Source organism: Procambarus clarkii, chromosome 34, assembly GCF_040958095.1.
Source record: "Procambarus clarkii isolate CNS0578487 chromosome 34, FALCON_Pclarkii_2.0, whole genome shotgun sequence".
Classification (NCBI taxonomy): domain Eukaryota; kingdom Metazoa; phylum Arthropoda; class Malacostraca; order Decapoda; family Cambaridae; genus Procambarus; species Procambarus clarkii.
In genome coordinates this window covers 22,200,203-22,223,465 of record NC_091183.1, presented here as the reverse complement: position 1 = coordinate 22,223,465, position 23,263 = coordinate 22,200,203, and the positions used below count along the sequence as shown (strand labels likewise).

Below are 23,263 nucleotides of genomic sequence, written 5' to 3'. Positions count from 1 at the left end.
TGTTCGATAAATGTAACCAAAGCCGTCAAAGATTGAGGAAAGATGTACAGGTTCGTAAGTACTTGCGTAACTGCTTCGTGAATCTGGCCCCATGTGAAGTAAGTAAGTAATTATCAAAAAGAAGCTCTATGTGAAGATTTTATTCTGGACACAATTATTTTTATCATATTTCCCCAGGAGAAAGGGCAGGGAAACTGAGGGAGCAGTTCAGTTGACGTGTGTTTTGGGGTATAATCACCAGAGGTCTCTGGCTGCCCTTGTCCTAAATGCCTCAGTGCCCTCTCAGCCGTTGGTGGGGGTAGTCTGACGGCCTCCCGTCACTCGCCTCGTTGGTAGTCGCCCTCGACGCCTTAGTAACGAGGATAGTTTAAGAGTGTTGTATGACTCGAGTGATTGCTTGTTCATAATAGGGATGAGAATTGACCTCGTTGCCTGACCTCTACACGTTTTTACCTAACTACATCCCTTCGAACATGCAGTTTGAAGGTTCACCATCAAGCACAACTCCGTCCTGCTTAGGTGGCGGTTGTGGGTTGCCAGCTTTCATTATTGTCGTTGTTAACTTAATTACTTGGGAATTTATGCAACAACCCAATAATACATGACGCGAGTTCGAGCCTCTGACTACGTGATACGGAACGTAAACCTCGCCCCAACCCATCTCGCATAAATGTTAATTTAATAAGAGCGTGAGAAGAGTAGTTTAGATATTCAATAGTGAGATTACGACCCCAGTTCCCATTCGCACAGTTTTTTTTTTTTTGAGATATATACAAGAGTTGTTACATTCTTGTACAGCCACTAGTACGCGTAGCGTTTCGGGCAAGTCCTTAATCCTATGGTCCCTGGAATACGATCCCCTGCCGCGAAGAATCGTTTTTTCATCCAAGTACACATTTTACTGTTGCGTTAAACAGAGGCTACAGTTAAGGAATTGCGCCCAGTAAATCCTCCCCGGCCAGGATACAAACCCATGACATAGCGCTCGCGGAACGACAGGCGAGTGTCTTACCACTACACCACGGAGACTGTAAAGAAGTTACATAGAGTGTTCAGGGTTGGGAGATTAGCCATTTACAACTACTTGCCACACATATATCAGAAAATAGCCTAATCCTGGCTATTTTACTATGTCACACACACACTAGTAGATGTCATTTACTACCCATATATATATAAAATATTTGTTTCGCGTGCTAGTTTAGTTACTCTTGTCATCGTGATGAGTTATATTTGTGTGAGTTGGCATTGATTTGAAAGAGAATCTGATCCCTTTATGCGGCGATGGCTATTATAAGGTAGTTGGTATGTAGCAGAAGTGTTCAAACACTCTAATAGCAGACCTTGAATGGCAGAAACATTTTGTGTTTCTAGTATACTAGCAGCTAGTTGGAGTGCAGTTAATTCCGTTGATGTCGTATAATTTATACATCAACGTATATATATATAACAATTACATATATAACAATTTATATATAAAAATTACAAGAATTTATAGACTAGATTCAAGCATTATATGTGTGTAAAACTTACCATACAGACTTGTGTCTAGGGGTTCTTGTTGACAAATGAACAGACCCGTTGCACACCCACGTTGATCTGTTCAATGATCTGATTGTTCAGCGATCTGCTGAACGAGCCTCAACAGGGAAAAACTGAACACATTAAACAAGCATTACGTTACATTTAAAACCCCAATTGCTTACGTTTGATCGAAGGAAGGAAGCCGACAACGTGAGCGAGTGAGCGAGTGAGTGAGTGAGTGAGTGAGTGAGTGAGTGAGTGAGTGAGTGAGTGAGTGAGTGAGTGAGTGAGTGAGTGAGTGAGTGAGACAGACAGACAGACAGAGAGACAGAGACAGAGACACACACAGACAGAAAGACACAGACAGACAGACAGAACACCTGAACGAGGCCATTAGGTGTGATGGAACTGGCAGCGGTGGGTGGTGATTGGTGCCTCTCGGCCAACTGGGCCGAGTTACCTTGCTCTAATTGGACTGTAAACAACCTTCACAAGGTAGTGAGGCGAGTTGATTCCTTCTTGACGTACACAAAACGCAAAGGGACGTGTGTTTGTGTGTATAAAAGCGAGCGTTTTAAACAGAAGTGGCCATATAGGAGTATTATAAACAATAGTGTCTATATAATTGTGAATATTACAAATAAAAGTGGACATTATTTACAAGGCATTATATAAAAGAGAACTTGATAAATAATGCACAATATAAAAGAGAACTTGATAAATAATGCACAATATAAAAATGAACATTAACAAGAGAACAATAGATAAAAGTGAATCATTTAAATAAAAGTGCCTATATAAAAGTGAACCTTATAAAATTGCCTTTAAAAAAGTGACCTTTATTAATAGTGCCTATATAAAAGTGAACCTTATAAACAAAGGTGCCTATTTAAAAGTGAACCTTATAAACAAAGGTGCCTATTTAAAAGTGAACCTTACCAAAAGTGTCTGTATAAAAGTGAACCATATAAACAAAAGTGTATATATACAAATGTGAACCTTATAAACAAAAGTGCCAAGACAAAAGTGAACCTTATTATCAATAGTGCCTATATAAAAGTGAATCTTATAAACAAAAGTGCCTATATTAACGAGAACCAGATAAACAAAAGTGCCAATATAAAAGTGAGCATTATGAACACGTGCCCATATAAAAGCGAACATTATAAACAAAAGTGTCTATATAAAAGTGAACCTTACCAACAAAAGTGCCCACTGTGTAGTGAATTTTGCCAATGTTCACACATGGTATGGCTAGGTAGTGGGGTTACCATGGCCAGGTGGTGTGGCTTACCCTGGCCAGGTGGTGTGGCTTACCCTGGCCAGGTGGTGTGGCTTACCATGGCCAGGTGGTGTGGCTTACCCTGGCCAGGTGGTGTGGCTTACCATGGCCAGGTGGTGAGGCTTACCCTGGCCAGGTGATGTGGCTTACCCTGGCCAGGTGGTGTGGCTTACCCTGGCCAGGTGGTGTGGCTTACCCTGGCCAGGTGGTGTGGCTCACCCTGGCCAGGTGGTGTGGCTTACCCTGGTCAGGTGGTGTGGCTTACCTGTCCAGGTGGTGTGGCTTACCCTGGCCAGGTGGTGTGGCTTACCCTGGCCAGGTGGTGTGGCTTACCCTGGCCAGGTGGTGTGGCTTACCCTGGCCAGGTGGTGTGGCTTACCTGTCCAGGTGGTGTGGCTTACCCTGGCCAGGTGGTGTGGCTTACCCTGGCCAGGTGGTGTGGCTTACCCTGGCCAGGTGGTGTGGCTTACCCTGGCCAGGTGGTGTGGCTTACCCTGGCCAGGTGGTGTGGCTTACCCTGGCCAGGTGGTGTGGCTTACCCTGGCCAGGTGGTGTGGCTTCCGTGGCCACCAATGCCTGCCATGACGACCCTCAAACGTTTTCACACGACCCTGAGACCAGCTGTGGTAAGTACATGCATTTTGTATCATTTTGATTGAACTTGGGAAAGGTTTTTGGTACATTGGGTTAAGGTGAGAATTTAGAAGTGTGTCTGCTATAAACTGTAATGGTTTCCATCAGACACAAGAGTGTCTGCTGGATCATATATTCTTTCAATATGTGCCTTTGCAATATTTGCAAAGGCACATATAATATTTAATATAATATTTGCAATATTTGATTTAATATTTAATATATATATATATATATATATATATATATATATATATATATTTAAATATATATATTTAATATTTAATAATATAATATTTAATATAATATTTGCACATATAATATTTGCAAAGTTACTTTGCAGTCACTTTGCAATATTAATCTCAATGTTGATGTCAACGTCCCTTATAAAAGGGGCGCTGAATCACGAGAGGATAAAACAGGAAGGTGTTTTCAAAGTGTTTTCAAAGTGTTTTCAAAGACGTGAGGATTCACCTTGACGTTCCTTGCGTGATTAGCACACCTGCAGGTGTTAATATCGAACCATTATGTCTTGAAGCCAGGAGACGTCATTTTATAGTGCTTCAACAAAATCGTAAGTCAGTTTCAGCACTTGTATAGAGGCCCATAAAGTTTTGAAAAAAAAAATATGGTAATTGAGAGAGCTAGTTTGGGAAAGCATGCGTGTAAGTGGATTTAAAACCAAATTGGGAAGTGGAGGGGGGGAAGGTGTTTTTTTCTCCAATTTGTGAAGCGTTTTCTTGGAGGGCTGAACCAGTGTGTGTCTGGCCTGTGGTCCAAAAATTGCCGTCACGAACGGTAAGCGTTAAACACTGGAGAATGTTGCATTGAACACTCTTAAACACTGTGAAGGGTGGCGGGGAGGGTGTTAAACGAGCCATTAAACACAGGAGGAGGATGTTACAACTAGAGGAATAGAGTTTAGACTGACAGAGTGAAAGTTTGAATCGTTGTGGAGTTCGCATTTTCTCTCGTGTTGAATGTGACTGACGAGTGAATATTGTTACTATAACACCTGTATTTAAATATATATATATAGAGAGAGTGAAATTTTGATACTTGAACACCTGTCTTGTAAAGGGTAAAACAATTTGTTACTTATGACACCTGTAAACACACCCCAAAAGGGTGAAATTTCTTTTGTACTGTTGAGTGTTGGTACCCCACAAACTTGTACAAATTCCTGAATTTAGTTATTCTTTCGACTACTGTTGAGATCTATTTGTCTTACGTGAGGTTGGGTAGAGGATTATATGAGTTATTCCTCAAGATATACAGGAGCATAATGTATATTATGCTCAAGATATACACCGTGAAATGGTTGTCTGGACAATTAGCCTGTTACGGCTGTCTCACTAGGTAGTTGAATTGTTTGATTTGATTTGATTTGATTTTACTGCTCGGGGGGATTGTTCCCGCGTCTTAGCAATATAATAAGCCTTGCTGACCTTTGAGGAAAAGTCTACTTTGCTACAGATTAGTTATAAAGTAAGATCTATTTCGGGTGTTAACGTGTTATTGGTATCATAAAAGTATTTTGCCTACAGCAGAAAACATGGTTTTAGACCCCTTCGAAAGGATATACGGTAGGAAGAGAATTGGTCCTAAAATTGATTCCTTGGGCACTCTAAATGTTATAAATTTTTAGGGCTAAATATTACTTTACTGGCGAATGTAAAGTGTTCTTTAAGTATCTTTCAAAACCACTTTAAGAATGTTGTTTGTAATTCCCAATTGTATTTCGCTTTTGTAGTAGTATTTTTGAATGCCAGATGCATTCAAATGCTGGACTCAGATCTATTTACACAGCTGCTGTGGTCAAAACCATTAAAAATATCCGTTTAGAATTTTCAACTTCATAAATATTGCAAATGGATTTTTTCTTCTGCGATCTCTTGGGGTTAACTAAGTCTTTTGCAGGTTCCCTCGGCCAAATTATAGCACATATTTTTTTTCGCCAAAATTCCATGCAAGAGAATTATTTTGGGAATTTGGATCAAAAAGGCTCACGAGATTAGATATTGTCTCCAAACTATTGGAAGAGCGGAAGGGTTAAGAGGCTTACAAAGGTGAGTGCTGCACCGCTGTACCACCACCCCAGAAACGAAGAATAGGAAGAATATGAGTATGAAGAACATGGGAGAATATGAACTCATTCAACCCCATGCCCGAGTGCATTCAGGTTATGAGGCCAACAATAGTACCTAATCATTCATCTAAATCAACAGATAATGTAAACTGATCCACAACTCAAAAAATATAATTAATCTCACGCAATTCTCTCAAATTAATTCGGTTTTCATAGTCTACAGGAGACGAGTCGACCTCGTGGTTGCCGGGTACACAACAACAAGTCATTATGGCTCTTTCTTCAGTTTACACTCTTGGTAAACTTGGCAGAGTCAACAATGGCCTGCAGCAGCACGAGCCTAAATACACAAGGATTACGTCTAAATATTCACCGAGAGGTGTATTCTGCTCTCTCGAGTATTTATTATACACTAAGCAGTAGATTCTGTGTTTGGGTGTATATATATATATATATGTCGTACCTAGTAGCCAGAACGCACTTCTCAGCCTACTATGCAAGGCCCGATTTGCCTAATAAGCCAAGTTTTCCTGAATTATTATATTTTCTCTAATTTTTTTCTTATGAAATGATAAAGCTACCCTTTTCATTATGAATGAGGTCAATTTTTGTTTATTGGAGTTCAAATTAACGTTGATATATGACCGAACCTAACCAACCCTACCTAACCTAACCTAACCTATCTTTATAGGTTAGGTTAGGTTAGGTGGCCGAAAAAGTTAGGTTAGGTTAGGTTAGGTAGGTTAGGTAGTCGAAAAACAATTAATTCATGAAAACTTGGCTTATTAGGCAAATCGGGCCTTGCATAGTAGGCTGAGAAGTGCGTTCTGGCTACTAGCTACGACATATATATATATATATATATATATATATATATATATATATATATATATATATATATATATATATATATATATATATATATATATATACACCCTGAAACCTAATACATACCAAGATGTGTATTCCGTGGCTGAGTTGATACACCGAGATGCTTATCTGACCTAAAGCGAACCCCCCCCTCCCCCTCTAAGATTAGCTATGGACAATGAATGAGTGTAGCAGCAACCCGGACTGTGATCTGACCTGGTGATCAACCAGGCTGTTAGACACTGCTAAACGCCGTCTGACGCATCAATCACAGCCTTCTTGATCAGTTATATATTTCTATAATCCCTATACCCTCCTGTCCTCACGTTCCTCTTAGTCACTGATAGATAAGTACTGATAGACGAGCACTTCATCAGTTCCTTCTCCTCCTCTCCCTTAATGTGTCTCATTTCGTACGGTAACTACCTAATGCGTTTAAAATGCGACGCATTAGAACCAAAATTCACGCACCGTAATATTTTGACAGTTTTCTACGCTCGGTAGGTTAGGTGGGTTGCGTGGGTTGGTACGTTCCTGGGTTAGGTAGAACAGTCGTAATTTTTACGATGTGGCGAATTGTGAGTCCGCGGGCTCTTGCAGCAAGGCAAAAGAAACTCCGTAAAAAATACAGTGCATTAGTCTACGTACAAGGGTTAAAATCTACGCTCCTGAGGTAATCTACGCACCTGGGATAATTTACGCACCTGAGGTAATCTACGCACCTGAGGTAATTTACGCACCTGAGGTAATCTACGCACCTGGGGTAATTTACGCACCTGAGGTAATCTACGCACCTGAGGTAATTTACGCACCTGAGGTAATCTACACACCTGAGGTAATCTACGCACCTGAGGTAGTCTACGCACCTGAGGTAATCTACGCACCTGAGGTAATTTACGCACCTGAGGTAATCTATGCACCTGGGGTAATTTACGCACCTGAGGTAATCTACGCACCAGAGGTAGTCTACGCACCTGAGGTAGTCTACGCACCTGAGGTAATCTACGCACCTGAGGTAGTCTACGCACCTGAGGTAGTCTACGCACCTGAGGTAATCTACGCACCTGAGGTAATCTACGCACCTGAGGTAGTCTACGCACCTGAGGTAGTCTACGCACCTGAGGTAATCTACGCACCTGAGGTAATCTACGCACCTGAGGTAGTCTACGCACCTGGGGTAATCTACGCACCTGAGGTAGTCTAGGTTCTTGCTCTGCTGGTTTGGCTAAACCGCTTCATATTGTACGCATGATGGCGATAGTTTTCTCTGTCTTAAGGAGTCATAATACAGTTTGTCTATAGATGATATTTCACGGCGCTGGAACCAATCGTATTGGCGTTTGCCTTTCCATTGGAGACTTTCGGCGTACGTGGAGAGAGAGAGAGTAAGGGAACCTGCTGCATGGGTAACAGCTTCTTTCTCATATCAACCTACTCTGGCTTTGTGCCCTGGAGAGGCCACTCCAGACCGACAACCAGAGAGCAACTCCATAGTCTCCTGAGACTGATGGATGCTTACTACTGTACAGTTATGTAAAGTATTAACCGGATTAAGTGATACACTGTAGCCTGATACACTGTAGCCGGATACATGCACTGTAGCTTGATACATGCACTGTAGCCTGATACATGCACTGTAGCTTGATACATGCACTGTAGCCTGATGCATGCACTGTAGCCTGATATGTGCACTGTTGCCTGATGCATGCACTGTAGCCTGAAACATGCACTGTAGCCTGATACACTGTAGCCGGATACAGCGAAACTGCATTCAACGAACACCATCCGTTACCGATTAAAAAATATTTTTTGGAAGATTGCAAAATATTAGTATTAAACGAATTTGTCAATGTAATATTAGACAATAATATTTTCATGTGATAGATATTTTTGATAATTGGTTTCTTTGATACCTAATACAAATATAATTATTGTAATTGAACGTCAGTAGTCATTCAGAGGGACGTCAATTATCTCATTGTCTCCCCCCCCCTCCACCAACCCTTCATCCCTTCTCATAGTGACTAATGGAGTTCAATTACAATAATTACATCACATGTAAGATGAGCCAGGTAATTAAAAAAAAAATTATCGGAGATTTAATGATGTCCAATGTTATCTTCATTAAATCTTCAATTAAAACTATTAGTGAGATGACACTTTTAATTTGATGAGTTAAAATGATTAATGCAGTTTATAATTAATCACCTGCTCACGATATTCTCGTATGAGAGCTTCCGATTTGGTGGTAGACTCGTAGCAGCTCACGTGATTAATCTTGTACTCTTTTTCATCGAATCTTGAGTGAAGAATCTTTTAGAAGAATATTCGCGACGATTTTTTTTGTCTATGTTGCAGGAAACGAGGCTTCCGTAGGCCTAGTTAATTTGCAAAGCTCAAGTACTGTTTCAAATTACTTTCGACTGATATAGACCTAGTTGGGGTTGCAAGGGTCATTAGGGCAACTTGATTTTTCTGAACAAAATAAAGCTAGCAAGGGGCACACATAGTTGACTTGAAACTGGTTTTTCTGTTTGCTCGAAACGTCGAAGATGTAATACCACCTGTTTTTGTATTTTTTAATACCATCTGTGAGTGGGGTTCTATGTAATACCATCCTGGGGTCCGTATAATATACAAAATAAGGTCACACGATAATGTCTTCAGAGAGTCTATGATTATTATTCACTGAAGATGCTGTAGGAGTCAGTTGGCACTCTCTACACGCCCGTAGAATGGGCGTGCACGTTGAAGAGTGGGCGTGCACGAAGCGCAGTGGGCGTGCACGTAGCCGAGTGGGCGTACACGTAGCCGAGTGGGCGACAGGGGAGGAGTGAGTGTTTATCAACTCATCTGATCAACCATGACAAATCTCTCCAAATGAAATCCTGCTAATTATTAACTTCATTGACGCGTTACCAGTGATGGTGGTTGATGTCGACTGACCAGGCGTTGGTAGTTGTGGTTGATGACACGCGACCGGAAGCGATTGATGGTTGTTGACATGTGTGACAAGATGCGAGGTATGCTTATCTATTTGTGATAACGGGAGGTGAGGTCAAAATCTTGTCCCAGAAAGTGGGAGGGGTAACTATGTGAAGGTGGGAGGTTATCTTGAGGTTATATCTTGAGATGATTTCGGGGCTTTTTAGTGTCCCCGCGGCCCGGTCCTCGACCAGGCCTCCACCCCCAGGAAGCAGCCCGTGACAGCTGACTAACTCCCGAGTACCTATTTACTGCTAGGTAACAGGGGCATTCAGGGTGAAAGAAACTTTGCCCAAAGGAGAGGGCAACTCTTTTCAAGTAGGAAGGACAATACTCCTGAGAGCAAGAAATATAACCTTCCTGATAGCAGGACGAGAGAGCATCGCCTAATCCATAAGAGTCGAGAGCATGTGCTAAGTAGCTCATTCAGCGCCGTTTAAATAATCCACAAAGGTTTAGAGTCCTTATGATTACCGACATCACTTGCATCCCTGTGCTGAGACGACGCAAATATTTAGAAATGAGAATCACTACTGGACACACACAGAGATCACACTAACGTGATGCATCAAATGAACAAATCCACAAGGGCTGTGACGAGGATTCGAACCTGCGTCCGGGAGCATCCCAGACAGGTTCGAATCCTCGTCACGGCCCTTGTGGATTTGTTCATCACTACTGGAGTCGATACCCAGACCATTAAAGATCATATCGATGGTCCGAAAGATGTCTTCTGTTATGTTGGTGACAGAAGACCTTAAGGAACGAAGGAAGAAGACCTAGAAAATACATCGGTTTGGAGACCAGTGTTCGAGCCTGCAAGCACCACTAGCTAAAGTCATTTCGGTGACCTATTTCCACCCCTCTGAGAGCCACTCGCTGGGACACAATTCATCATGCAGATCGTCCAGGACCAATTTTCTTAAGTGTTCCCTTTATTGTGCGAAGACCTGGAGCGAATGATTAGTGATATAGTGACGTCTTGGAAGAGAGATGAAGAGCGTCCGAGGCGATTCCGATTCTTATTCGCCCACAAGGAAACGATCAGGATTCTTGCCAGAATTCTGCAGAGAACAGGTGATAAACGAACCGTCTTGCAAGACGCGTCAATTGGTGAACGGTGAAGACAGTGAGTTTCTTGGTTGGGGGGTGTTCGCTACAGCCATCGACAATGTGCGTGCGTGACGGTGTGTGTGTGTGTGTTTACTAGTTGTGTTTTTGCGGGGGTTGAGCTTTGCTCTTTCGGCCCGCCTCTCAACTGTCAATCAACTGTTTACTAACTACTAACTTACTATTTTTTTTCCCCACACCCCACACACACACACACACACACACCAGGAAGCAGCCCGTGACAGCTGACTAACTCCCAGGTACCTATTTACTGCTAGGTAACAGGGGCACTTAGGGTGAAAGAAACTTTGCCCATTTGTTTCTGCCTCGTGCGGGAATCGAACCCGCGCCACAGAATTACGAGTCCTGCGCGCTATCCACCAGGCTACGAGGTCCCGAGGTGTGTGCATGCGTGTGGGTGTGGGTGTGCTTGTGAAGTCGGAATAGAAGAGGAGGACTCCAAGGGAGGGATACTTCATAAGCAAAGCAAGATAAGGCAATATTGAGGAGAAAGCTGTAAGCCAGAATGAGTACATGACACTTGGGAAAAATATGAGGACAAATGACCTGGACCATACGAAAGTAATGAGGGAACAGTGCCTAACCGTATCACTCATCGGGGGATTGAACTTCGACCTTGCACTAAACAAAGCTGTCGCTAATAACGATCAATTCAGAAGGATGGACACCTCTTAAATAAGTTCCAAGAAAATTGTGTCATCTGCTGGGAAAAAAAATCGTCGTAGTGACTTGATGTATCCTATTACATTAACTTAATTCCCCCCACGAGGCTAACTTAAGGGCCTCAAGGAAATAAGTTAAATACCTGATAATTAATGAAGATCGTGCAACAAAGTGGCCGTGAAATAGGCGTCCAATTCCGCCAAATAACTGTCGCAATTTATTTGTCACACAAAGTTTATATATACATTTAACACTAATGTAACATTTTCACTTTTGTACTCTAGAGAGGTACACAGATTCGCGAAAAGACACTCTCACAGATAAACACACACACACGCACGCACACGCAAGCATGCACACACACACACACGCACACGCATGCATGCACACACACACACACGCACACGCACGCATGCACACACACACTTGATTTCTCAGATATGTATGTAGAATACAGGAAGCCTTTTTGCTTCTGTCTCCCCATTCTCCTCTTCACTTGAATTACTTCCTCACTCGGAGCGTCGGAGGGCCTTTTGATGCTATTCTCTGGCATGAAACTCTGAGAAAATGTTAAGATACACAACTCAGACGAGAGGAAGACAACATTTGAGACTTCTCCGTGCACTTTGCGGGTATTGGATGAGGTCTAGAGCGTGTAGGTTGGCAGAGGAGAAACCTCCATCCTCCCCCTCTCTCTACTGGTGCTGTTACTTGCTGTTCCTTCCCCTCTACTGGTGTTGTTACTTGTTGTTCCTTCCCCTCTACTGGTGTTGTTACTTGTTGTTCCTTCCCCTCTACTGGTGCTGTTACTTGTTGTTCCTTCCCCTCTACTGGTGCTGTTGCTTGTTGTTCCTTCCCCTCTACTGGTGTTGTTACGTGTTGTTCCTTCCCCTCTACTGGTGCTGTTACTTGTTGTTCCTTCCCCTCTACTGGTGCTGTTACGTGTTGTTCCTTCCCCTCTACTGGTGCTGTTACTTGTTGTTCCTTCCCCTCTACTGGTGCTGTTACTTGTTGTTCCTTCCCCTCTACTGGTGCTGTTACTTGTTGTTCCTTCCCCTCTACTGGTGCTGTTGCTTGTTGTTCCTTCCCCTCTACTGGTGCTGTTGCTTGTTGTTCCTTCCCCTCTACTGGTGCTGTTACTTGTTGTTCCTTCCCCTCTACTGGTGCTGTTACTTGTTGTTCCTTCCCCTCTACTGGTGCTGTTACTTGTTGTTCCTTCCCCTCTACTGGTGTTGTTACTTGTTGTTCCTTCCCCTCTACTGGTGCTGTTGCTTGCTTCTCCTTCCCCCCTCTGCCGGGGATTCGAGCCTCTTGTCGTGCCCTCAGCTGTAGGTGGGTTTTTTCTCTGCTAGATGACGAAGTTCAAGGATTTTTATCAGTCTTTTCCAGCTTCAACAAGCTCTTATCGTGAGTTGAGATTACGACACGACAGCAGACAGCGGGGGGGGGGGGGGGGGGGGGTCGGGTCATTGCATGAACACTCTTGCATCGACAACAAATTCTCTCTTTCTCTCTGCGTTACGAAACTGCGTGACGCTGTATATTGCTGCTTCAGCCTTCACCAGAAGCAAATGCCTTCAGTCGCTTGACGCAGAGGGCTTGTTTCTCGTATATGATATCGTTTACAAACAAGCTGTAAGTCGATACCCCTGACGGCACGAGTCCACTTCGGGCTCACCATAGCCCGTGCTACTTGGAAAATTTTATTCTAGGTAGCGAATCTTAAACAACAACCCTGACGGTAATTGATTACCTGGTCGTCTTGTAAGGGGAAAACTAAGGTAAGGTTTGAAATGAGCTAACGGGCGCTGGAAAGCTCCAATAAGTCTGCCAACAGGAGTTAGAAGTCCTATCAACTCCTTTACCACCTTTTTAAAAAAACTAATACAAATAAAAACTAATAATTACGATGGAGGGAGATAATTACTAGTGGAAAGCGCCAAGCCATTACGACTATATAGCACTTGGAAGGGATTAAGATAAGGATTTGGGATGGGACGGAGGTGGGGGGGGGGGTAATTACCAGATTACTACTGTTGTGGGATTTCATATGAAAATCTGTTTCGTCTTCGGTAATATAACACAATTATACGCTTTTAAAATTATAGACCATATTCTGCAAATACACATTTCCCTAATTACACATTTCTGTTGATATAAATCTAAAAATTAAGTAAAATACGTGTATGGTGTCCACTACATTGACATAAATGATTAACTGTAAAAAAATAATTGAAGACGCTAGTAATAGTTATTTTTGCTCGACGAGAAATGTTAATATTTTGATTACAGACTTTAAAAAAGTCTAAAGTCTTTAAAAAAGATTACAGACATAAAAATCGTTTTAATTACGTGTTTTAACAATTCGTGACTTTAAATATAGCTTAGCTTTATGAGCTGATAAACACAGTCTTAAATTCAGTTCTATAATTCAACGTCAACAAATTAAATGCTATTCTAAGATCATCTTTATTTTATCAGTCTTTTCCAGCTTTTCCAGCTTCCAAGGCCTGTGAAAGCCTTTCAGTCTTTAGTTTGATTAATCTTCGTGAATTAAGATGTCATATCGTGTTATTTTTCTTTCAGACTGACCACTGGGTTCTTAACAGTCTGGTTTTGTTTAATTATCTTCTTGGCTATCGGTGATGGTTAAATTAACATCTTGGCTATCTGTGGTGGTTTAATTAACTTCTTGGCTATCTGTGGTGATTTAATTAACCTCTTGGCTATCTGTGGAGGTTTAATTAACCTCTTGGCTATCTGTGGAGGTTTAATTAACTTCTTGGCTATCTGCGTTGATTTAATTAACATCTTGGCTATCTGTGATGGTTTAATCAACATTTTAACCGCCTTATGTGGTTAACATGTTAGTTGTATGCTGTGGTTTAATTGTCATTTTAGCTACATGTAGTAGTTTAATAAGCGTCTTATCGATTTGTTGCTGTCCAGTTAATATCCTAGTTGAGTGTCATCCGGCTCCTTATGTGAGTGGTATCCGGCTCCTTTTGAGTGGCATCTGGCTTTTTTTTATTTGCATTCGGCTCTTTGTGAGCGTCATCCGGCTCCTTTTGAGTGGCATCTGGCTCTTTTTTGAGTGACATCCGGCTCTTTTTGAGATGCATCCGGCTCCTTTTTGGGTGGCATCCGGCTCCTTTTCAGTGGCATCCGGCTCTTTTTTGAGTGACATCCGGCTCTTTTTTGAGATGCATCCGGCTCCTTTTTGGGTGGCATCCGGCTCCTTTTCAGTGGCATCCGGCTCCTTGTTGAGTTGCATCCGGCTCATTTCCAGCGACATCCATCATCTGATATTTTCACGAATGGTAACGTCCAATCTCCTGTCATTCTCTTGAAGACTTTATTGCTTGGTAACTTTTCCTTGGGTGACAAGATGGTTCTTTCTCCTTTGCTGCGGCCTACTTCCTTCTTCTTTCAGCTGACCAACACCTTTTCCTTGGCAACAAGAGGCGATGCACGCCTATTCCTTGGCCAGAGGAGGTGATGATGCCTATATTCATTGGCTAGAGGAGGTGATGTACGCCTTTTCCTGGGCAGGAGGTGGTGATCTCGTGTAGCTTCCTTGGCAAGAGGCGGTGATCCAACAGGTGGGACATCAGTTCTCTGAAAAAAAATTCTTTTTAAAAGTATCTCGTTTTTCCTTGGTTATAAAGCCCATTTTCCTCATTTATATCCCAGGATTTGTCCTTGGTATACCTCAGGATTTGTCATTAGTATACCTCAGGATTTGTCACTAGTATACCTCAGGACTTCTCCTCGAGTATACCCCCAGGACACGCTGGAACCTATCCATGGCAGCTTAAGGGTTTTTCTCGCTATTCCAACTTACAGAAAAGAGAATGAGTTTACAAACTTACAGAAAGAGAATGAGTTTACAGGGAATATTTAGCGCCTTAAGTGTATGCTTTGTTCCATAAAGCTTGGCCAGCTTTTCTTTGGCTCAAGCTGTTGACCTTCGAACGCATGTCTGAATAGAGAGATATCTTGCGTAGGTAATTATCCATGCTTAGGTAATTATCCATGCTTAGGTAATTATCCATGCTTAGGTAATTATCCATGCTTAGGTAATTATCCATGCTTTGGTAATTATCCATGCTTAGGTAATTATCCATGGATTTTGAGAGGATATTAAAGGGTTATAGAGTTTAGTTGGGGGGTTATTTTCTCCCCCCCCCTCTCTCTCTCTCTCTCTTCCCTATTTCAGCATTTTCTATTTTACTCCTCCGGGTTTTTTTCTTCCCCCCATTTTTCTGCTCCCTTATTTTTTTTTCTCGTCCAATTATCTCTCTCCATTATTTTCCCCTTCTCCCGTTTTTCCTTCCCCCATTTTTCGTTCCCTCATTTTTATTTCCTATTTTTATTTCCCCCATTTTTCTTCCCCAATTTTTCCTCCCCCCTATTTTCCCTTCCATCCATTTTCCATTCCCCATTTTCCCCAAATTCCATTGTGCCTGCACAATGTTTTACCATAACCCTTCACCCCCTCAATATCCCCCTTCCCCAATTTCCCATTTCTACACCAATTTCTGGAGGTAATAACGGAGGGGGGGACTCTGAAAGAGGGGTGGGGGGGGAGGTATCGAACATCCTCACACACACACACACACACACACACACACACACACACACACACACACACACACACACACACACACACACACACACACACGTGTAAACCATATTGCAACACTGCCTCTCAACACACACACACACACATGACTACCCCGTGCAATCTGAGTTGTGTTTCCCGGCGGTGTGTGTGTGTGTGGGGGGGGTGGGGGTATTAACGTGGGAACATACGTGGCTTCAATATGCATTTTGGTATTTCTTCCGCTTACATAATAAAGTCAGGTGTCTGCAATGCTGCATATTTTCTCTCAAATTCCTTTTGATCTTGTATCTACTCTTTAGATTTAGAATCTATTTCGTGTTTAGGTCTTATAAGGTTCGATGAAGTTCAGTGCTTTGTCATACATGGACAATTGTCAATAGATTGCTAAACCAACCGGGCTGTGGTGGATATGTGGGCCTGCGGGCCGCTCCAAGCAACAGCCTGGTGGACCAAACTCTCACAAGTTAAGCCTGGCCTCGGGCCGAGCTTGGGGAGTAGAAAAACTCCCAGAACCCCATCAAGCAGGTATCAAGAAAGCAGTGTTTCTTTCCGTTTCATGAAACATTTCATCTACCATTTGGTACCGTGTGCTTGACCACCTACTCCCGCCACCTAGTTTCATTTCATTTCTCGTTGAAAATATAGTAGTTACAGTATTTCACTAGTTATAGTATTTCACGCAGCCTTTCCTCGTAACTCATGCCTCTTAGTTCTGGGACTAGCCTATACCTCTGAACTTTTTCCAGCTTCGTCTTGTGCTTGACAAGGTACGGGCTCCATGCTGGGGCCGCATACTCCAGGATTGGTCTTGGAGTGTGTGTGTATTCACTTAGTTGTATTCACCTAGTTGTGCTTGCGGGGGTTGAGCTCTGCTCTTTCGGCCCGCCTCTCAACTGTCAATCAACTGTTACTAACTACTATATTTTTTTCCCCACACCACACACACACACACACACATACACCCCAGGAAGCAGTCCGTGACAGTTGACTAACTCCCAGGTACCTATTTACTGCTAGGTAACAGGGGCGTTCAGGGTGAAAAAAACTTTGCCCATTTGTTTCTGCCTCGTGCGGGAATCGAACCCGCGCCACAGAATTACGAGTCCTGCGCGCTATCCACCAGGCTACCAGGCCTCCTTTGTGTGTGTGTGTGTGTTCTTGAGTACAGTGCTACTAACGTGGTTAATTCTGTATACGCCTTCAATACGTAGCACAGACTAGCACAATACGTCGATTACCAGACGTTCTCTCTCCTTTCCTCTACGTGCAAAATGCAACCGTTTTTACCTAACCGAACTTCCGAACCCTAAAATCCACTTTAACCTATCGAAGGGACTAGAACTCAGGAGAAATCGCCAAGCCATCGAGACCAATGCATAATAAACGTTACTATTACGGGGTATTAATTCTCACTAATTGCTCGCCCTTTTTTTTACACATTGGTCGACTCCGTGTAAAATGCGACGTATTAAGAGAACAAGTTATATATACAATCAACAAACAGATCACATGAACATCTCTAAATTGAAGAAAAGTTAAATGAAAATGAATTCAAGGCTCCAATTTCTTAGCATCTATGAATGGGCGGCACATCTTTAAGGACACCTCAAGGGAACTATTCTCCAGAACCACCACTCTTGAAGAAAAAGTAAAAAAAGACATATATATATATATATATATATATATATATATATATATATATATATATATATATATATATATATATATATATATATATAATGGGGTCATGGTTGTGTCATATCACTGTTAATTGCATTGGTCTTCTCTGAATACTCTTTATGTTCTTCTTCGAGGCTATGGGTCCCTACAATTGCACCAGAGGTGGTACCCCTTAGTGTGTGTGTGTGAATATATATATATATATATATATATATATATATATATATATATATATATATATATATATATATATATATATATATATATATATATAATATATATATTATATTGGGGGTGGTAGGAGAAGATAATATTAGTGTTCAGTGAGAAACCACAAGGTCTCCTCTGAATACTTTTTATTTTCTTCTCCGAGGCTATGGGTCCCCTCATTGGCACCAGAGGTGGTACCCTCACAAACTTATATATATATATATATATATATATATATATATATATATATATATATATATATATATATATATATATATATATATATATATATATATATGTCGTACCTAGTAGCCAGAACGCACTTATCGGCCTACTATGCAAGGCCCGATTTGCCTAATAAGCCAAGTTTTCCTGAATTAAGTTATTTTCTCTAATTTTTTTCTTATGAAATGATAAATTTACCCATTTCATTATGTATGTTGTCAATTTTTTTTTATTGGAGTTTAAATTAACGTAGATATATGACCAAACCTAACCAACCCTACCTAACCTAACCTAACCTATCTTTATAGGTTAGGTTAAGTTAGGTAGCCTAAAAAGTTAGGTTAGGTTAGGTTAGGTAGCTTAGGTAGTCGAAAAACAATTAATTCATGAAAACTTGGCTTATTAGGCAAATTGGGCCTTGCATAGTAGGCTGATAAGTGAGTTCTGGCTACTAGGTACGACATATATATATATATATATATAAACACAAGGGTTTCAGTTTGAAACACCATACAGAAAGGTTGATAAATCCAGGGAATAGACTGAAGTCAGAAATACAATATAGAGAATCAGTGTGTACATTTCCCAGTGTATTTTTGGAGAGGATTTTGCCTTGATCTGGATCATTGCCAGCTTAGATTAATCTAATATATTGGCAATGCAATTAACAGTGATATTGCACTAACATTTTTGCTTTGATATTAATTAACATTTTTGGTTTAATATTAATTAACATTTTTGGTTTTACAATTCACTTTAGACCTCCATTGTTTAAGGAATTGCACTCGCCACTTATCAAGATTGTTGCATACAATTTCGTCATTTATTTCATGCTATTGAGTATATGTCTGAAACGATTGATCGGGATTTAATTGTATTTGTGAAGGTATGGACGTCCCCGAACGAAGCTTAAAGAGAAAGTTTTATTAGCTCAGGACCTGTTGAAAATTATTGCTTTATAGAAACTAATAAAAAGATTAGATACAGATATTGACTAATACAAAATAATGATTATTTGAAATATATATTAATAGTAACATAAATGTATTAATAGATTGACAGATATATATAGTGACAATATATATATATATTGATTTATTGACTGATAGAGTATCAGAATATAGATACTGATATATTGATTGAAATACTGATAGATTTATACATACTTATGTTGATAGAATGACAGATATTTATAGATTGACAGATCAAAAGAAATATAGATATAAACCCCCAGAATGATTAGATCACAAATTTAGAAAATAATGGAAATTAATATGATAAAAATCTCAACAGATAGAATGATTGATGAAAAGATCGAAATATCGAATATTAGGGAAGAAAATTAGGCACAACAAATCGACTGTAATTTCGAGAAGTAGGCTCGATAGATAGACTGTTAGTAACGAATTAGATTCGATAGATAATACAAAAAGTAATAATTATAAATTAAAAGTAATAGTAATAATAAGTAATACAAATTATACTCGATAGATCGACCGAGGAATGAAAAGTCGATAGATAGACTGAGACCAACGCAGCAACTAAACAACATCGAAGGACACCAACAACAGTATCCGAACGACCCCAATCGGGTAGTTAGAACGTAAAGCGAACTGGGAAAATAACCATAGGAATTTGAATCCATTGGAGGGTTCATATATTAGAAATGGCGGGGGGCCAGATGCTAGAGCTGAACCCTTGTACACGCGCGCACACACACACACACACACACACACACACACACACACACACACACACACACACACACACACACACACACACACATGGAGATAGAGATAAGATAGAGTCCATTGGGCTCCAGAATCTGTACGAAAGTTGATTGAGAGTTGAGAGGCGGGACCAAAGAGCCTAAGGTCAACACCCCGCAAGCACAACTAGGTGAGTACACGCACACACACACACACACACACACACACACACACACACACACACACACACACACACACACACACACACACACACCTGCGCACATACACGGGTACTCGTACAAGTGCTGCCTTGCACTTGTCAATACAGCAAAACTACCATATAGTAGGCTTGAGCTGCAGAAGTCCTGTGTCGTGGTCCTATGATGTGGTGCGGCGTTTGGCGCAGGATATTGGAGAACTGTAAGGGCATTGTGAACGTTTGGGCCCCTGTCCGGATTGGATTTCGATTGGGTATTGCGTTCCGGGATTAGCCTTTGGATACATGTGGCGTAAAGTGGAAAGGGAGGGATTGAAGGGGGAGGATTATATCGCCTCTGGCTGCTTGGCAGATGTGTGTATATATACATGGATCGTTGCTGAGCGTGGCAGGTGTGTGTGTGCACTGTTGCACGGATTGCTGGAAGCAACTCTGGGGAAACAGCCCGAATTCATAAACAATGGCTACAAACACTCTATATTCCAACCACCAAAACTTTCCAGTTTATAAGGAAAGGAACTATCAGGGGGGGGGGGGGGAAAGCACCAAGCCATTACGACTATATAGCACTGGGAAGGGGTCAGGATAAGGATTTGGGATGGGACGGGGGGGAAGGAATGATGCCCAACCACTTGGACGGTCGGGGATTGAACGTCGACCTGCATGAAGCGAAACCGTCGCTTTACCGTTTATAAGTGAAAACAAACTTTACACACACAGCTCAACCTCAAACTAGGCTTGTCCAAACAGCGACCATCCCAAAGTCTTCATCGTTATCTTTATAGGTTATCTTGGGATGATTTCGAAGGCTTAGCGTCCCCGCGGCCCGGTCCTCGACCAGGCCTCCTTTTTATTACACATCCCCAGGAAGCAGCCCGTACTATCTAACTCCCAGTTACCTATTTACTGCTAGGTGGACAAGGGCATCAGGGTGAAAGAAATTCGACCCATTTGTTTATTGCATGTGAAGAATGTGGAGGAAACAGTTATAAGTGCATGTGAAGAATGTGGAGGAAACAGTTATAAGATCTTTGATTGGAACAAAGATCGTCAGCGGAGCATTGCTGGAGAAATGTTTGAACATCGTTAATTGGGTATTGTGTAAGCCTATTTTAATGTCATAAACGTGGTTTGCCGGTTGGATTAACGAGCATTTGGCCTTTATTGATGAGGACGGGCTGTTGTCTTGGAATAATGCGTTTCTTAAATGCTTCACCCACGTATTGTAAACTTTAACTAAAAAATAGAAAAACACCTCACCTAATCTATCCTAAGTCTAACTGTACACACAAATTTATTACACACTATTATTAACATATTTTCGATGAGAATATAACTCTTGGTTATATAGTATACTCAAACTGACGAATGTCTGCGGTGGCAGCTTAGGCGAGTATACCCCTGAGGAAGAATGAGGAAGGTTGCTGGAAGAATGTGAGACACACCTCACTGTCCTCAAAGATATTTGCTTTTGTTCAGCTATTTTAATATTTTAATTGATTGATTTGTGAAGATTAAGCCACCCAAGAGGTGGCTTGGGCATGAATTGCCCGTAAAAATGTGTTGTGTTTTGCTGCAAGTTATACTAAGGAACTGAACACTGTGGTACAGTACTATGTTTCATATGTAAATATGATGTTCGGGATTTCTACTTTTAGTTCAATCACCCTTTAACACCTCCCTATCACCTTTTACCATTTTCCATCATCACCCTTTTCCATTCCCCCACCATCACCCTTCACCATTCCCCCATCATCACCCAAAATGTTTATGTTGCCTCTGTGGGGTTGCTTTCCTCTGCGCTCTATTCATGATCTCTTTACCTTTCTCTTTCATGCCTCATTACTTTAACTTCCCCTCTTTTATTCTTGTTTTATTTTTGTTTGTTTTTTTTGGTCAACGTGTTTATTGCTCTTTCGTTTCAGGTTTGTTGTCCTCTTTATTTACTTTCTGCTTCGTATCGTTTTATTCCAGTTTTGTTTTATGTTCTGTTCCTTATTTGTTCTGTTTTATACACAGTTATTTTTCACAATCTTGTTTTATTTTTTAGTTATTATTCTTTTAGTACTTAATTTCTCTTTTATTTAGGAACTGTTAGCGATATATTCGTTTTATTCCTTTTATTATCTACCTGTCTTTATCTTTCTTTATCTGTGTATTTTTCTCTCCTCACAATCCACTGCCTTCATCACCCTCTTGAGCCTCTGCATCCCTCTCTTAAGCCTCTGCAACACACTCTTCAGCCTCTGCATCACTGTCTTGATCCTCTGCATCACTCTCTTGAGCCTCTGCATCACTCTCTTTAGCCATTGCATCACTCTCTTGAGCCTCTGCATCCCTCGCTTAAGCCTCTGCAACACTTCTTCAGCCTCAGCATCACTCTCTTAAGCCTCTGCAACCCTCTCTTAAGCCTCTGCATCCGTCTCTTCAGCCTCTGCAACACTCCCCTCAGCAACGTGCATCACTCTCTTCAGCCTCTGCATCACTCTATTCAGCCTTTGCATCACTCTCTTAAGCCTCTGCATCACTATCTTGAGCCTTTGCCTCACTCTCCTGAACCTCTGCATCCCTCTCTTAATCCTCTGCAACACTCTCTTCAACCTCTGCAACACTCTCTTCAGCCTCTGCATCACTCTCTTGAGCCTTTGCATCACTCTCCCGAGCCTCTGCATCACTCTCTTAAGCCTCTGCAACACTCTCTTCAGCCTCTGCATCACTCTCTTAAGCCTCTGCATCCCTTTTTTGATCCTCTGCATCACTTTCTTAAGCCTCTGCATCCCTCTCTTGAGACTCTGCATCACTCTCGTGAACTCCTGCATCCCTCTCATGAGCCTCTGCATCCCTCACTTGAGAGTCTGCATCCCTCTCTTTTGCCTCTGCATCCCTCTCTTGAGCCTCTGCATCCCTCTCTTGAGCCTCAGCATCCCTCTCTGAAGCCTCTGTATCACTCTCTTAAGCCTCTACATCACTCTCGCAAGCCTCTGAATTACTCTCTTTAGCCACTGCATCCCTCTCTTGAGTCTCTGCATCACTCTATTCAGCCTCTGCATTCCTCTCTTGAGCCTCTGCATCACTCTCTTAAACCTCTGCATCACTCTCTTGAGCCTCTACATCCCTCGCTTGAGCCTCTGCATCCCTCTCTTAAGCCTCTACATCACTCTCTTGAGCCTCTGCATCACTCTATTGAGCCTCTGCATCACTCTCTTGAGCTTCTGCATCCCTCTCCTAAGCCTCTGCAAAACTCTCTTCAGCCTCTTCATCCCTCTCATGATCATCTGCATCACTCTCGTAAGCCTCTGCATCACTCTCTTGAGCCTCTGCATATGTCTCTTGAGCCTCTGCATCACTCTCTTAAGCCTCTGCATCCCTCTCTTGAGCCTCTGAATCCCTATCTTGAGGCCTCTGCATCACTCTCTCG

The 23,263-nt window shown here is 41.7% G+C and overlaps 1 protein-coding gene across 1 annotated transcript; it reads right to left on the bottom strand.

Annotated features, from left to right (window-relative positions):
- Window positions 1–7,051: 7,051 nt before the first annotated feature.
- LOC138371025 (uncharacterized) lies at window positions 7,052–14,985 on the bottom strand. The gene is made up of 5 exons (XM_069335666.1): window positions 14,935–14,985; window positions 14,616–14,795; window positions 11,757–12,503; window positions 9,994–10,162; window positions 7,052–7,611 (listed from the first exon to the last, which is right to left on the bottom strand). Exons 1-5 carry the CDS (start codon window positions 14,983–14,985, stop codon window positions 7,052–7,054), a joined length of 1,707 nt encoding a protein of 568 aa, XP_069191767.1.
- Window positions 14,986–23,263: the final 8,278 nt, after the last annotated feature.

Coding starts and splice junctions, on each gene's coding strand:
- LOC138371025 (XM_069335666.1), bottom strand. CDS start 14,985: ATGGATAGGTTCCAGCGTGTCCTGGGGGTATACTCGAGGAGAAGTCCT. Junction 10,163..11,756: donor CTTCCTCTCGTCTGAGTTGT/GTATCTTAACAT, acceptor TGTATTTTCTAG/GTCTTCTTCCTTCGTTCCTT. Junction 7,612..9,993: donor TGGGATGCTCCCGGACGCAG/GTTCGAATCCTC, acceptor CCAAACCAGCAG/AGCAAGAACCTAGACTACCT.